Below are 13365 nucleotides of genomic sequence, written 5' to 3' on the forward strand. Positions count from 1 at the left end.
AACCACCTGCTGTGCCATCACGGAGGGGCCTGGTTTACATTGAATTTACACCTGAATTTTAAGGAAGAATTATAGTTAGTGTGTTGATGACTACAATGGTATCCTTACATAAACTTCCATATGTACTTCATTATTTGAATCAAGTATTAAACTTCATTCTTGTTAAACGTTCACAGAAGTTGGCATTTAGAGTTTTTGGTAAGGTAAATGGCATACAAACAGGAAACAGTTATTTGACAATTTAAAGAATAACTCCAATCTAAGTCCTGCTTTAAGGGTAGAGGCATTATGTAATTAGCATGACAAAATGATCTACTTTGTAAGAAACGCTCTCTGATTATAATTATAAGCCATAGTAACTGACTTCCAGTTTTTAAATTACATGTGCAAAATGAAGAATTGCAGACTTTAACCTTAACTTTTATTGGTAGCAGCAATTTATATCCCGCATATAATCAGAGATAAGTAACTTCAATCACTGTTGGGCCACATGCAGTAACTGCCTTTGTGATTTAAAGAAAGAGGCTTTTCTTTCACAATAAACCTGATCATGGGATTTGGTCTAAGTGTTGTTTTTCTCCAAATAGGTATTTTAAAGCCAGAGTTAGTTAGGCTTCCCAAGCTCTGTCAGGGCCAGATGTAAATTGAGCTGTAATTAAAGGTACCCGAAAATACACGGGAATACGTCACAGCAACTTTTCACTAGGTCAGCCAAGTCCAGATAGTACAATTGTAGTAAAAGCTAAACCAGTTTCAGGGTTTGTGTCTTTCATAGTACTATTTTATATAAGCAAAAAGATACACCCAGAGTAGCTTTCCCACTAGTTGGTCATAATTGTCAGGAAATTATTTTTCTGTCTACGACAGTTACAATGAAAGCAAAATTTAGGAGGGATATATAAAATATTTTTTCATCACTGGGGGGGATAGAACATTAAAATATAAACAGAAGCTACCCTGATATACTTAGCCACAGAAATTTCCATCTTGCAGAAAATGGTTGTTTCATGGCAAATTCAAATGTTGAGATTTTCATTATGCTCTGTCAGGAGAGAAGCAGCAAAGTGAAATTTAAGCTGATCTTTCTGAAGTCCCCTCTTCTCTCCGTAGAGTCCCATTTCCCTGGGCAGGGTGGAGGGCAGAATCCAGATCACAAATATTTCAAACACCGTGACAATGCAAATCTAATGGTGTGTGATCCATCATATGACTCCATGCGTTCCTTTTAGCGAGTTATGTAAAAATATCTGTGGTAACTCAGCAGCTACCTAGAGCACTGCATAACGATGGGAAAACAATTAGGAAGGTTAATTAGACTTTGGTCCTGTGTTTCATGTTCCTCCGTGCCAGCCCAGAGAGATGTGCTTCTCCCCAGCAGTGTTTCACCTCACCCTGATGCACGGGCTCTGCCGAGGGCTTGAAGATAGCTACACCGCAGGCAGGAGCTGTGAGGGGAAGGTCTAGATCAGTGCTAGGGCTTGCAGGCAGAACTAGCTCTGAATGTTCTGCAGTCACACACAGCCCCAGATGTACCATTTGTTAATCTTTTTCCTTGTTTGTTTGGGTTGGGTTTTTTTCTTTTTCTTTTCCTTGCTTCCCCTTCACATTTTTTTGATGTTTTTGCTTGGAACAAAACGTTGAAATGTTATTGAGAGGAAAAAAGTGATGAATGGTGACATTTGGAAGGCATTATCTTTTGTGGAGGCCTTCTAATTTGGTGGTGTATAGGCAGTTGTGTGGATTTTGTCAGAGGAAAAATTAGAGAACTTGGTTTCCTGGGATGTTTAAAAATAAGCTTCATGCCAGGAACCCCTCTGAATTTCAGAGGTTTCCATAGAGAAATGGCAGGCTTGATGACCATATTCTCAGGCTGGTATGAGTCACATAGATTTAAATTAATGAAATTATATCTGCTTAGACCAGTTAAATATTTGGCTCAAATATACTATTCAAGCAGATATATGCAAAAAGATGCTTTGGATATATACTGTAAAACCATTATCTAGAGTAAACGCGCTTTAAGAGTCAGAGTAGATCTTCAACAAGTGTAATTTGTCATTGCTCTGCTGATTTCAGTAAGGCCGGGAGAATTTACATCAGCCTGACAGAGCGGTGCCTCCTTCTCATGCTGTAAAGTATGATCTGGAAGTCCTCAGAGGACAAGGATCCTGTATGAGGAACACCAAATTTGATAACCCTGCAGTTTGTAAGGTTGGGTTTTAAAAGTTGAACGACAGAGGAGTTTGAACAGGTTGTGTTAGCCAGCATTTAGACACGTAATTGGCTAGGGTTGGAGGGAGAGTTTCTTCCGTTGGTTTTACATTTTCCAGTTTACTAATTTTGTGGAATTAATGGAATTCCTTTTGCTTCAGAGGTTGTTTTGGAGCCTATCAGATGTGTTTAGCTGACATGTGAGCAGAGACAAGTTTAAAAAGTGACAATAAGCAAGCAAACCTAACACAGCCATTCTTTCCTGGGCTCCAATAATTGTCCCACTGATTAAATTGATTGTTTGTGTTTTGCATTGATCCTGTGTGGCTTGCAGAATTTGAGAAATAATTAAGACCAAAAAAAAGTTGCTATTCAAACAGCTGCTCTCTTACGATGGTGACTTTTCTTCCTCCCTGCCTTAAAGGCTGAACCAAGTCCAGAAGAAAAGTTGCCAAGACAGACATGCAGCTGATACCGGTAGGAGCATGTCCTGACACACCGACAAACCGCAGTTGCTCTGTGCTCTTCCCGGGTCAGGGTCATACCTGCACCACAGGCACTTGCCACTGCTTGGCGAGAGAAATAGTCCATGCCAAAAAGCTGCTGGTTTGTTTTTAGAGATCAGGGCTGGTTTGTTTTTAGAGATCTCCCCCTCCAGTTGTATAGGCTGGCCCAGTCTCTGCTGCAATACTGCAGCGCTGGATAGGCCTCACTAGAAAGACAGGAGATGGTTGTTTGCTGCTTGCCTTAAACCAGCATTTCCAGTATTGCCTTAGTGTTGCCTCTTACTAGATGCTGCAAGAATATTTCTCTTGAGCCGTTCCAGTCAGCCAATGTGGGAAAGGGATGGACACTTTGAAACCTGCACTCCTCCAAGCCCAGACTCCCGGCTGTCACAAAACACAGAGTAGTCAGAGGACCCACCAGCAAACTGTATAGGATTTCTGAAGTATAGTCCAGAAATCTCCTGTGGTCAGTGCTCTGCATTATTTTTAGGGAAAATGCAATAATGATAAGCAGCATTCTCCAAGCTGATTATGTCTTTCATCTGAATGCTGCCAGTCCTGGTCATGGAGGTACATCTCGCACAGCGCATGTTGCCATCAGGCCTGTCCCTCAGGCACAGCTCCCAAAGAGCCGTCGGAAGAGGTGGCTGTTCAGCACCTGCGGAGGTTGCACTGAGCAGCTGCAGCTACAGCCTCCCGTTTGTTCTCATTATTAGTTGTTGTTACTGAGTGTTTGGCAGTGAACTAGATGGTGAGAGGTAGCCAGAAAGAGCAGTAGAAGCTAATCTACGCTTTTTTTTCTTTCCGTGTCTGTGTACATTTCTTTGTAGGCAGAATTTACAGACAGCAAATTGCAATGCTGTGCGGTGCAGTCGTCTCCGAAGATAACGCTGGTAACGCCGTCGCCCGTCCTGAGATCTTTGGCGGACACTATACCCACTCCAACCGTCCAGACAATATATACGTCGCATAAACCGATCTCGCTGGCAGACAGGTACTGTGCAGTTCTTTCACAGAAATACTGGGGTGCTCTCTGCATTAAAGGAATCCCCTTGATTTCTCTTTTTCTGTCGTAATTCCCATAAAGTGCATTTCCCCTGGTAGGAAAAGATTTCCAGTTGCTGCTTGACACCTACTTCAGAATAGGCGGGTTATGTGAAGAAATATCTATAACTCGTATCTGCTCTGAGGAAACAAACCCTACCGTAATTAACCGCTGCAGCCAGCAGCGTACCATGTCGGTGGTAAGTGGCCTGGAGGGAAAGCGTTGTGCAGATTTTCCTCAGGCAAGTCATTTTGTCTGAACTGCAAAGGTTTTCTTTTAGTAATTGCTATTGCAATTTGGTTTTTGAAATTAAGTATCAGTGGGGAAAGCTGAGGTTGAGAAATGTCTTTTCTTCTAAATGAAAAACAGGCGCTGATTTTCTTCCTTTTACCTCTTTTTTCTTTTTTTTTTTTAAACTAATGTCAAGCTACAGTGGTCTTCTTGTAGCTTCTCAGAGAAACAATAAGCCGTCCCATCTTTCCTCAGACAGCCTGCTTTCAGTTTTCTGTTCTTTCATCCTACCAGTTTTGCATGCTGGCTTCTTACTTTAGAATTTCGTTAGAGCTGAATTTCCCAAGCTGATAATTTACTGAATACAAATGTAGGAGTGGATATACTCAGTACTTCTGGAGCATGTAAAGTCCTAGGCTTCTGTTGAAGAGAAAAGTATTTCTTTGGCATCATAATAAATGAGCCTTTTTTACTTTGGGACTCACAGTCAATTCCCATTTTCATTTGTCAATTATTTTTTGCAGATGTTGGTTTAATTGCACCTGCACACTTGTTCAATGCTGCTAACTCACCTAAAAATTTATCCTTCCAGTGAAAATGTAATTCTGGAGCTGTAGGGCTGAACTCAGCTTCTGTAGGATGTCTTGAGTGATTCCACCCCTGCTTGTCCATGAACGGGCTGCAGGGTTTCTGCACTGCAGTTTTAACACTCCAGACTGTTTTACAAGTGCCAGATACTTAACTCTCAGAACAACGCGGTAAACAGGGTTTTTTCCCCCCACACTATTTATTCAGAAATGGAATCACTAACCCAGAGCCTGTGGGCTCTGGAGTGGTTCGGTGTGTGAAAGCAAGGACTTCAGGCTCTGCTTCCCACACCAACGTGTGCAGGACTGTGGTAAATTGAGCATCTCTAGATGTCCCCCAATACCAGACCACACCGAGGTTCAGAAGGCTGTAACATCACTCTTCCGTGGTGGCATATACTGTAGCTGTCTCATTTTTAGAGTCCTAGTCCAGCTTCCTTTGCAATCAGTAGCCTTTAATGGGGGTGACATTAAATCCTAAACTGTTTTGCCATGTGGATATTTTTATGTCCTTTTTCTCGCTTCTGTTTGCCCTTCGGAAGTATCAAGCGGTACTTGGTTTTGAACCAGCTGTCAGTTATCAGCCTTTTCACTGAACCGAGTCTGACCTTTTTTCCCCCCCTTTGGTATTTTGAAAATGTTAATTGTTTTAAATTGAAATCTGAGACTTATTGTTGTTCCCATAATTGGCTGTTTGTGCATTAATTACACAGCGCTGAGACTCTGAGGCGTGAACTTGAGAGAGAGAAAATGATGAAAAGACTCTTGATGACAGAATTATGAAATTCGCACTTCCGTCAGATGGAGAATGGATTGGGGCCTTTCATGTGCCTTCTGTCTGTTTACATTCCTCTGCTTCTGTGTACTCAACATAATACATCGGGAAAATGTGTGATATTCCTGGCTCGCCTGGATTCACCACGGTTGGTTAAAATGAAGTCTCGGATAGACTTTGACTTGAAGGAGTTCCTTTATTCATTTGCTGCTGGGAAATAAACCTTCAATCCTTTATCTCTCCTGAGGTTTTATACTATTAACACAATTAATTTCAGGTTTGGTTTTGGTAAATCTAGGGCAAAAAGGATCAGCAAGGAGCATACTGATTTCTATTGGGAAACACTGTTCTGTACATATGTTAATAAGTGCACAGAAATTAATGTTATGCAGAATATTTTGATAGTAACATAGAAAATATGTCATTTTGTACAACTGAAAATTGCAATGAGCTACTGCTATTTGTTAAAGAACCGTTTTTAAAGCAGAAGAATGATTATTACATCCTAACCCCAGGACTGTTGGTCTCCACGAAAAATAAACGGCCGTCTTATTAAATTCCTAACCTTAAACTTCACTCAGAGATATAAATAGCTGCAAGGGGGAAAGACACCCCACCAACAGCTATACGCACCCAACACTCCCTATAGTTTGTCATCTTGACCCAAACCTTCAACTAAATCTTACCCAATTTCCATTAATGAAAAAAGAAAACCCACCAGTTGTTTAAAGTAATTTGCTACTGACTTTCTAGATTGATACTGACTTTTTTTAACTGAGAAGTTTTACCTTCTCCAGGTTGCCTAGGCATTAGGGCTCGCCCACACTCAGACAGCTTCTGCCCCAGCACTGAAGGTTGCGGAGCCTCAGCGGTGTGGACGTAGCTCGAGCAGGGAGGATTTTTTCCTTCCTGGGTAGATAAACCACCTTCCTGACTGACATGAGTTGATTGATCACTTTAAAGAATAACAACAGTGATAGTTTATGGCATAGCTGTGTCTATACCCATTTTTTCACGCTACTAATCAGCAGGTGTGCATGGCAAACCCGTGGAGGGTAGGCCTGCCTACACGTCCCGTTCACCTCCAGCACGCACGTTCCGTGGAGCTATCTCAGGCATCAGGTGGGGTGGGGGGTCCAGCACGAGCAGAACCGCAGCCCCAGGGAAGGGTGTTTATGGTGTACAGGCAATGCTACCAACTATTTCCTAGGAAAAAAAAAAAAAAAAAGAAGAAAGAAGTTCTCCATTTCCCCCTGTTCAGTAGTGCAGGGTCGTCTAGGAAGCTACAAACAACCGACTGTCAGCTACAAGGTACTCTTCCGACAGGAAAGCTTTTGTGCGTTTTGTGTGGCTGAAGATGTGTATTTTTCTGTTACTCTGTACACTACGTTCTCTTCAGTTGTATTAAGATAAAAGATTGCCCTTAATTTGATACTGATTACGATGACTTTATCTCAGCTTAAGCAGTTTGTTTGTGTGGAGGCTGGGAAGTGATTGCTGTGAGACTGGGTTTCCTTCAGAGTTAGCTTGTGCTCTTTTTCTGAAATGAGAATTGTTGAGAGCATCGTAGGACTGTGGATTGCAATGTGGAGATACAAAATGACGTGTCTATTTTATATTTACTGGGACAAGAAGTTAGCATCAGGCTCCCCAGTTAAACCCGCCAAACCCAAACCTTTTTGGTTGCCGTAAAATGGGGCAAAATAAACAGCACAAGTGTTAGGTAGAGACTGACAATACAAAATGTAATGAAGTAGCTCAACATGAGCCACGGGCACAAGGAGCTTAGCAACACACCTGGGCTGCAGATTGCAGAGCGCTCAGGTGACTTTGCTGGGTAACCAGGTACGATTTGCACGCTGCCCACCTTCTAGTTACAGTGCCGGGACACTTCTGGTCCTTGTGTTTTAATGTACCACTCCATCAAGCCAAGGATATTAAAAATGGATTAGGAATGCTAAATCCCTGTGAAGAAATCAGAAAGGAGGGGAAAATGCAACAAAAGGCTCCATCTTCCATGTCCTGTTAGTCTTTTCTCACCACTTCCCAGAAGGTACTGGGGGAGGGAGAAGCAGCAGCACGTTTTGTCTGCGCCCAAGTAGCGGTGAGCATTGTGAAGAACAAATAAAAGAAAGTTGTGATTACAGGTGCTGTTTTGGGAGGGGAAAGCAAAGTAACGTTGAGGGCGGCACAGCCCTGACTCTGGATGAATCTGGGCTCCTGCCTGCTGTTAGGCACAGTCGTGTGCGAACTGGCGGCAGTTTCACAAGGTCGTTGTCAGGAAAGCCAGAAAAAGGAAATCTGAGCACACGCTTCCATCGTACCGATTGCCACGGAGTGGACTTTGGGAACCCCGCAATATGCCTTCAGGGTTGGGGGCAAACAGATCCGGTTACCTGCATTAGGGCAGTCTGGTCACAGAAGCAAAAGCCTTTGGCAAAACTGAATGCCTGTCTCAGACCAGCCCGTCAGATGTGCTGGCTCGTAAACAAGATATTGGTTTATTATTTCAAATGCAACATTTTCCTCCCGATGTATAAAAATTCTTTAGCTGAAATAGTCAGAACTGGAAAACGAGAAATGTGAACCAAGGTTACTTTACAGTGGCCAAGTCTTCCCAGCTGAGGTGTGCTGTGGCGTAGCTGAGAAAGAGCAGAGACTCCTCCCTCCTTGGTTCCCACCAGGAGAAGAGGGAGAGGCTCACGTGGCCCCGTAGCTCCTGCGGGATGTTTTCTGCAGAACAACTTCGAGTACATTGCCTTGTCTTGTTTTAGTGTCTTATCCACTGGCTGCCACCATTTCCTACTCTACAGTCTAATGGAGCTTTATTAAAACCGTTTTACTGATACCAAACTAAACTGTTAACTGCGGAATGTCATCGCCTTGTTCTTTCTTACTACGTACCTTCTTCGGCCGCGCTTAAGCGTCTCAGTTTTCACATCCTCTGAATAAACACTCCTGCCTCACCGCTGGTTGGGAATTACAGTGTTAGGACACCTGTTACCCAAAACTACTGTAAACAAGGCAGTGTCAACACGGCGTATGCTGAGGGGCAGATGGTCTAGATTTGCCCCTAGACTTTAGCTTTACAGGTGTTGAAGGATACTCTGCCCGAGGGTATGTCTGTATAATAGTGCAGAAGTATCTGAGCTAGCTTTAATGAGCTTGCATATGTAGTTGTGGCAGCATGAAGCCCAGCACAGGCTATCATTATCATGTACATTGACACACGTAAAGGTGACGCATCTGAACAGCAGCCTTCTTGAAGCATGGCCTCCAGAGCTGGTGACAGGAAAGGGTGGCTGAAAGGAGCTCGTCTCTTCAGCTCTCCTGTAAAAGGGTTCATCTCACCTAACGTTAATACACCCAGCTCTCACCCGGTGAGAGATCAAAGGAACTGCCTTCCGGAGGTGCCTCTGACTTAATTTTGATATTGCTTAAAGTTAAGTGAGGTGAATCCTGCTCTCCGTCCCTCTGGTCAGTTCTACATTGCAAACCCTTGCTGACACAGCTGCATCACCCAGGGCTGCTCTGAGGCGTGGTCTGGGATCGATGTAGCTCTGCCAGCAAAAGCCTCGCGCGTTAGGTGTAAATATACTACCAGAAACACCCTGTTGTCAGAACAGCTTTTATCCCTTACGGGGGGAACAGAGAGCTGGGGTCGCTTACAGTGGCGTAAGCGCAGAGGCTTCGGCATAGTTGTGCCCCATCTGGGAGCAGCCGGTTGATGAAACCTCCTGCTATAGCCACGCTGGCAAAGCCCACCAGGGGTGGCCCTGGCTTTTAACAATGCCCCAAGCAATGCTCTGACCCGGTCAGCAGATCCCAGCTTTCCAGCGTGAAGTCTCTAACTGGCAGAATGCGATGTTGTCATGTTCGGGTGATTCCAGCAAAATTTATTGGCCATTTAAATAGCTATGCAAGGAGTTAAATATTTTCTCATATTGCGGTCTCTTACGGAAGCCAACCACTCGTGCTTTGTTTTTGTGTGGTTCAGCTGTTTTCACGATTTTGTTTTAAAAGGAATAACTGGGTTTTCTTTAGAAATGTTGCTTGAGATCCCACATCTCTATGAGATCCCACAGTGTGTGCAGTTTTTTCACGTTTCAAACATACTTAGACCCTGAAAGGGCAATGTTTGAAAATTAACTCCTCCAAAGTTTCAGTTTGTGGCTTCACAACTCTCTTGCAACAGGTTGCCAACGTGCCAACATTTGAAAGAGAGCCGGCAATGCAGTGAAATGTTTCACTGAAGGCAGCATCACGTTTTGTTTGAAACTATTTACAAATATCCTTTGGTTTTCTTTCTTTTTTTTTTTTTTTTTTTTTCCCCCTTGAATACATTTCTGGTTCATTGGCTACAAAAACCTACTCGTAATTATGCAATGGAATATTGTTTATTTCTTTTTTTTTTTAATGTCCTGATGTTCAAGGAGTTTGCAATAAATATACTGAGGATGATCTGTAATTGCATGTAAGGTCAGCCTCACAACTGTGTTTTGTAAAGTTAAGTGCCGTAAAAGAACCTGTAGATGACGTGGAGAAGGAGGGGAGGGAGAGAGAGTAAGTGGAGGCGAAGGCTTCTTGGGCAGCTGCAGCTTTGACGGGTGGGCAGCAGCTTTAAAGTAAGATTGCTCTCACCATTTTGTTTCATCTGAGTAGCAGCGTGTATCATCAGACAGTGTATGATGGCATTTTGTTGAAAACATGCCTAGAGAGAAACTTTTACGGCCCAGCTGTTTACCTGTTCCTGTATTCATGCCTGCAATAAATGAGATGAAAAATAAACCAGAGTCTGAGCAATTTGTAGTCAAACCAGTCATTTGGGAGGCCTGGGGCAATGTGCCAACTCAAGGAAACATTTGGATGCTAAAAAAGTGGATCCGCCTTCACCAAAAAAAATACACCTTAAGGAAAAACCAGAGAATTTCTTCAAAAATCCCCGGGGTTTTTCTCCAGCTTAAAGTTACAGACCAGCATTTTAAGGTGCCAGTCATCTGTTGGGTCATTAGCTGGGGCACGCTTCGCTGAGTACCAGAGCTGGAAAAACACTGTCAGGATCAAGGTAGGGAAACACAAAACATGGCATGTTGCCAGTCTTTCAGTTGGGGCTCAAAAGGTGGCAAAAAGCACTAATGGAGGGGTGGGGAGAAATCTTCCATTTCACACAAGGCTGAGAGGCCCCAAGTTATTAAGCTGCTCCATGAAGGAAAATTAGAAAAAAAAAAACCAAACACAACAACAACAAAAAAACCTGCAACAAAGCCTGTTCATTCTAAATATTTTTTGTTTTAACACAATTAAAACGTTTTGCTCAGATTTTTGCCCTTGATGTTGCCATTCTTTAAATGTCTAAGTGAAAAGTTGCTTCAGAATGAAACATTTCCATTTTCTTTTGTTGAAGGACCTCTCAGTCAGGACGTTTTTGACATTAACTTTCCCAGTGCATTTATGAAATGAAATCTCAGTAATGTTCACCCCATTTTCTGAGGCTGCCAAAACTCTATATTCAGAAGCAACATGATCCCATCCCAATTTCTCCAACTGGGTATTCATCTATTTTTAATCTGTATGGAGGGAAAGGGGGGGGGGAGGGGGGCAACAGATCAACGTTCTTGCATCGGTACTCAATTAATACCAAGAAAATTGATTAGCTCGCCAGCAAACCTAGTTAATTAATTCCCCTTAATACATGTCATTGCTAAAGAAATAGTGTTCTGGGGTGTAGGGGAATGAGAAGCTGTGCGCTAGAGTCGGCCAAGACTCTCGTGCAACTTGGCTGCAACTGAGAAGCGTGAGGACTTCAGAGATGCAAATCTGAACCGTTTTTTGGTTTATTATGAGATGGCTGATCTACGGGACTGGGTGTGAGGTCGTCGAGATAAATTCTGTTTCTCAGGGGACATGCTTTCTAGAGCAGAAAACAGACTTTGCTTGCAGGCACTATTAACTTAAGGCAGGGGGGGAAGATGAGGCAATAGTGCCCAGGCTGGCTCCGGTGCACAAGCCCTGCTGCAGCAAGGGGGCAGGAAGGTGCCCGTACGGGTGCAGACGCAGGCGGGTGGAACGAACCCCAGCCCCTGTGAAAGGCGATGGCCGTGCTCTCGGCGACCACGGTGAAGGCTTTGGGGCTGGCTGGTGCTGGGATCCCCACACCCAAGTGCAACGTGCCCTAAAGGGCAACCCTACAGCAAACCAGACCTGCCATCTCCTCCAGACCTGCTGGAGGAGATGACAGGGAATGAGGGAAATAAAAGATCAACCATTGCCACCCCACGGCAGGTTCACGGGAGCATCCCCAGCTCCGGGTGTCAGATGAGGAGAGCGGGCTTGCCCTTTGCCCTGGGCATGGGATCAGCTTAGCTGTGGTGTCAGATGTGTTTGACAGCCCTGACCATCACGGCTGTGTCTTATATGCTGCCAGTAGCACATATGGTATGTGAGGTGTCTTCTCAACAGGCTTTCGGGTCTGCGATGCTCAAGGGAGAAGGGAGGAAAACGACAGGGAGAAAGAGAGCAGCAAGCAACCCACACCATCACCTGCAGCGTGGCCTGATGGCAAAGCACTGCCTAAAACAACGTTTGTCTTTTCAGTTTATTTTAAAAATACATATACAAAATTGCATCATTACGTAGGTAATATGCAGTTGACACTAACTATATGTTTTTTAATGACTGTTTCTACAGTGTGCGTGGTGTACGATGCCAGTGACCGCACAGCTCTGCCATCAGAGTATCTGGCACAGCAGTGAGGCGTAAAAGCCACATGGGTCTTTACTGTTTCATGCACTGATTATTCAGTTCTTCAAGCGAAGAGACACTTACCCTTCTGCATCATTCTTTCTCTGGCTTTCCTTAGCAAACTCTTTCGGAAATCCAAGGAAAACACAGCACAAATTCTTTTCTTTAAAGATATGTCATCAGTGATGCTTGGCATCACGGGGCCCCAAGGGTGTGAAGAATTCAAGCACCTTTTTTTTAAAAAAAAATTTATTTGCCTTGCTGCTTTTGAAAACATGATTTCTGTGCTAACTGCTTCCTGCTCCGCTCTGGCTGCTGGCCCCCTCCAGTAATGCCAGGCTTGGCAAGGACACAGGGTGGCTTGGCAGGAGGGGACAAAGGCCGGGTTTTTTGGGTGGGAGGTGGACTGCCAACACGCCCCAGCGCTTCCTTCCCTCCTGCAGAACACTTGTTGCTGTGGCCGACACAACTACTGCGTCCTCCGAGGTGGGACCTGTGCTGCCCTGCTGGGAGGTGGGGAGATGTTTGCAGCTCCAGGGTCACCCAGGGAGGGTTTGAGGCTGGTGGGGCTGAGAGCTGCAGTGCTTGTGTTCGTAGGAGGCATATTTAAGAGCTGGGGGTCTGGAGATTTTGGGGGCTGCGTTGCTCCTGCTGATCCTCCTCACTCCTCTGCTTGGCACTCGCCTGATGACTGGTTCGCGGACGCCTGCTTCCTTCAGCCCCGTGAGCATCCCTTCCCTCCCACACTGACATCCCTGGCTTTCTTTGCTTTCCAGATGAAAATATTTAGCATTTCTGAAGCCCCTTGCCAGCCCTTGCTTTCCCTGACCCTCAGTAGGTGCTCTTCCATCCACACTTGACTTCAACCCTCCCCGTGTGTCTCGCTCATCTCTTCATCTTCCCTCTGTCTGTCCCACCTCTGGGCAGCTCTGCCCACGTCACAGTTGCCTCCCTCTCCCCGTCTGGCTCTGCTCACCACCTGCTCACTGCTACCAGGCCTCCAGCCTTCCCTGGGAGCAGCGTCTGACAGGCATCGCAGCACAACAGGTTTTCTTCTCAGCCAGAAACCCCCCATGAGATGTCCTCTCATTAGGAACGAGCTGCCTGGGGAGGGTCTGCCATCAACCGCCTCTTCTTTCTTTTTCTTTTTCTTTTTCTTTTTTTTTTAACCTGCACAACCTCCCACCTGCCAAACCCAAACAACTGCTGTGGCAATGAAGTCAACAACAAACTTCTGGGTTTGCCCACCTGGTCTCACAGGAGGAAGAT

The 13365-nt window shown here is 44.6% G+C and overlaps 1 protein-coding gene across 1 annotated transcript in view; it reads left to right on the forward strand.

Moving 5' to 3' along the window:
- EPB41L4B (erythrocyte membrane protein band 4.1 like 4B) overlaps positions 1-5363 on the forward strand; it is a 174995-nt gene extending 169632 nt beyond the window's left edge. Inside the window, 2 exon segments of the mRNA XM_086469142.1 lie at positions 3548-3711; positions 5294-5363. Coding sequence (XP_086325268.1) covers positions 3548-3711; positions 5294-5363 — 234 coding nt within the window.
- The last annotated feature ends 8002 nt before the right edge of the window (positions 5364-13365 follow it).

Source organism: Leptosomus discolor, chromosome 8 (genome assembly GCF_034619465.1).
Source record: "Leptosomus discolor isolate bLepDis1 chromosome 8, bLepDis1.hap2, whole genome shotgun sequence".
Taxonomy (NCBI): Eukaryota; Metazoa; Chordata; class Aves; order Leptosomiformes; family Leptosomidae; genus Leptosomus; species Leptosomus discolor.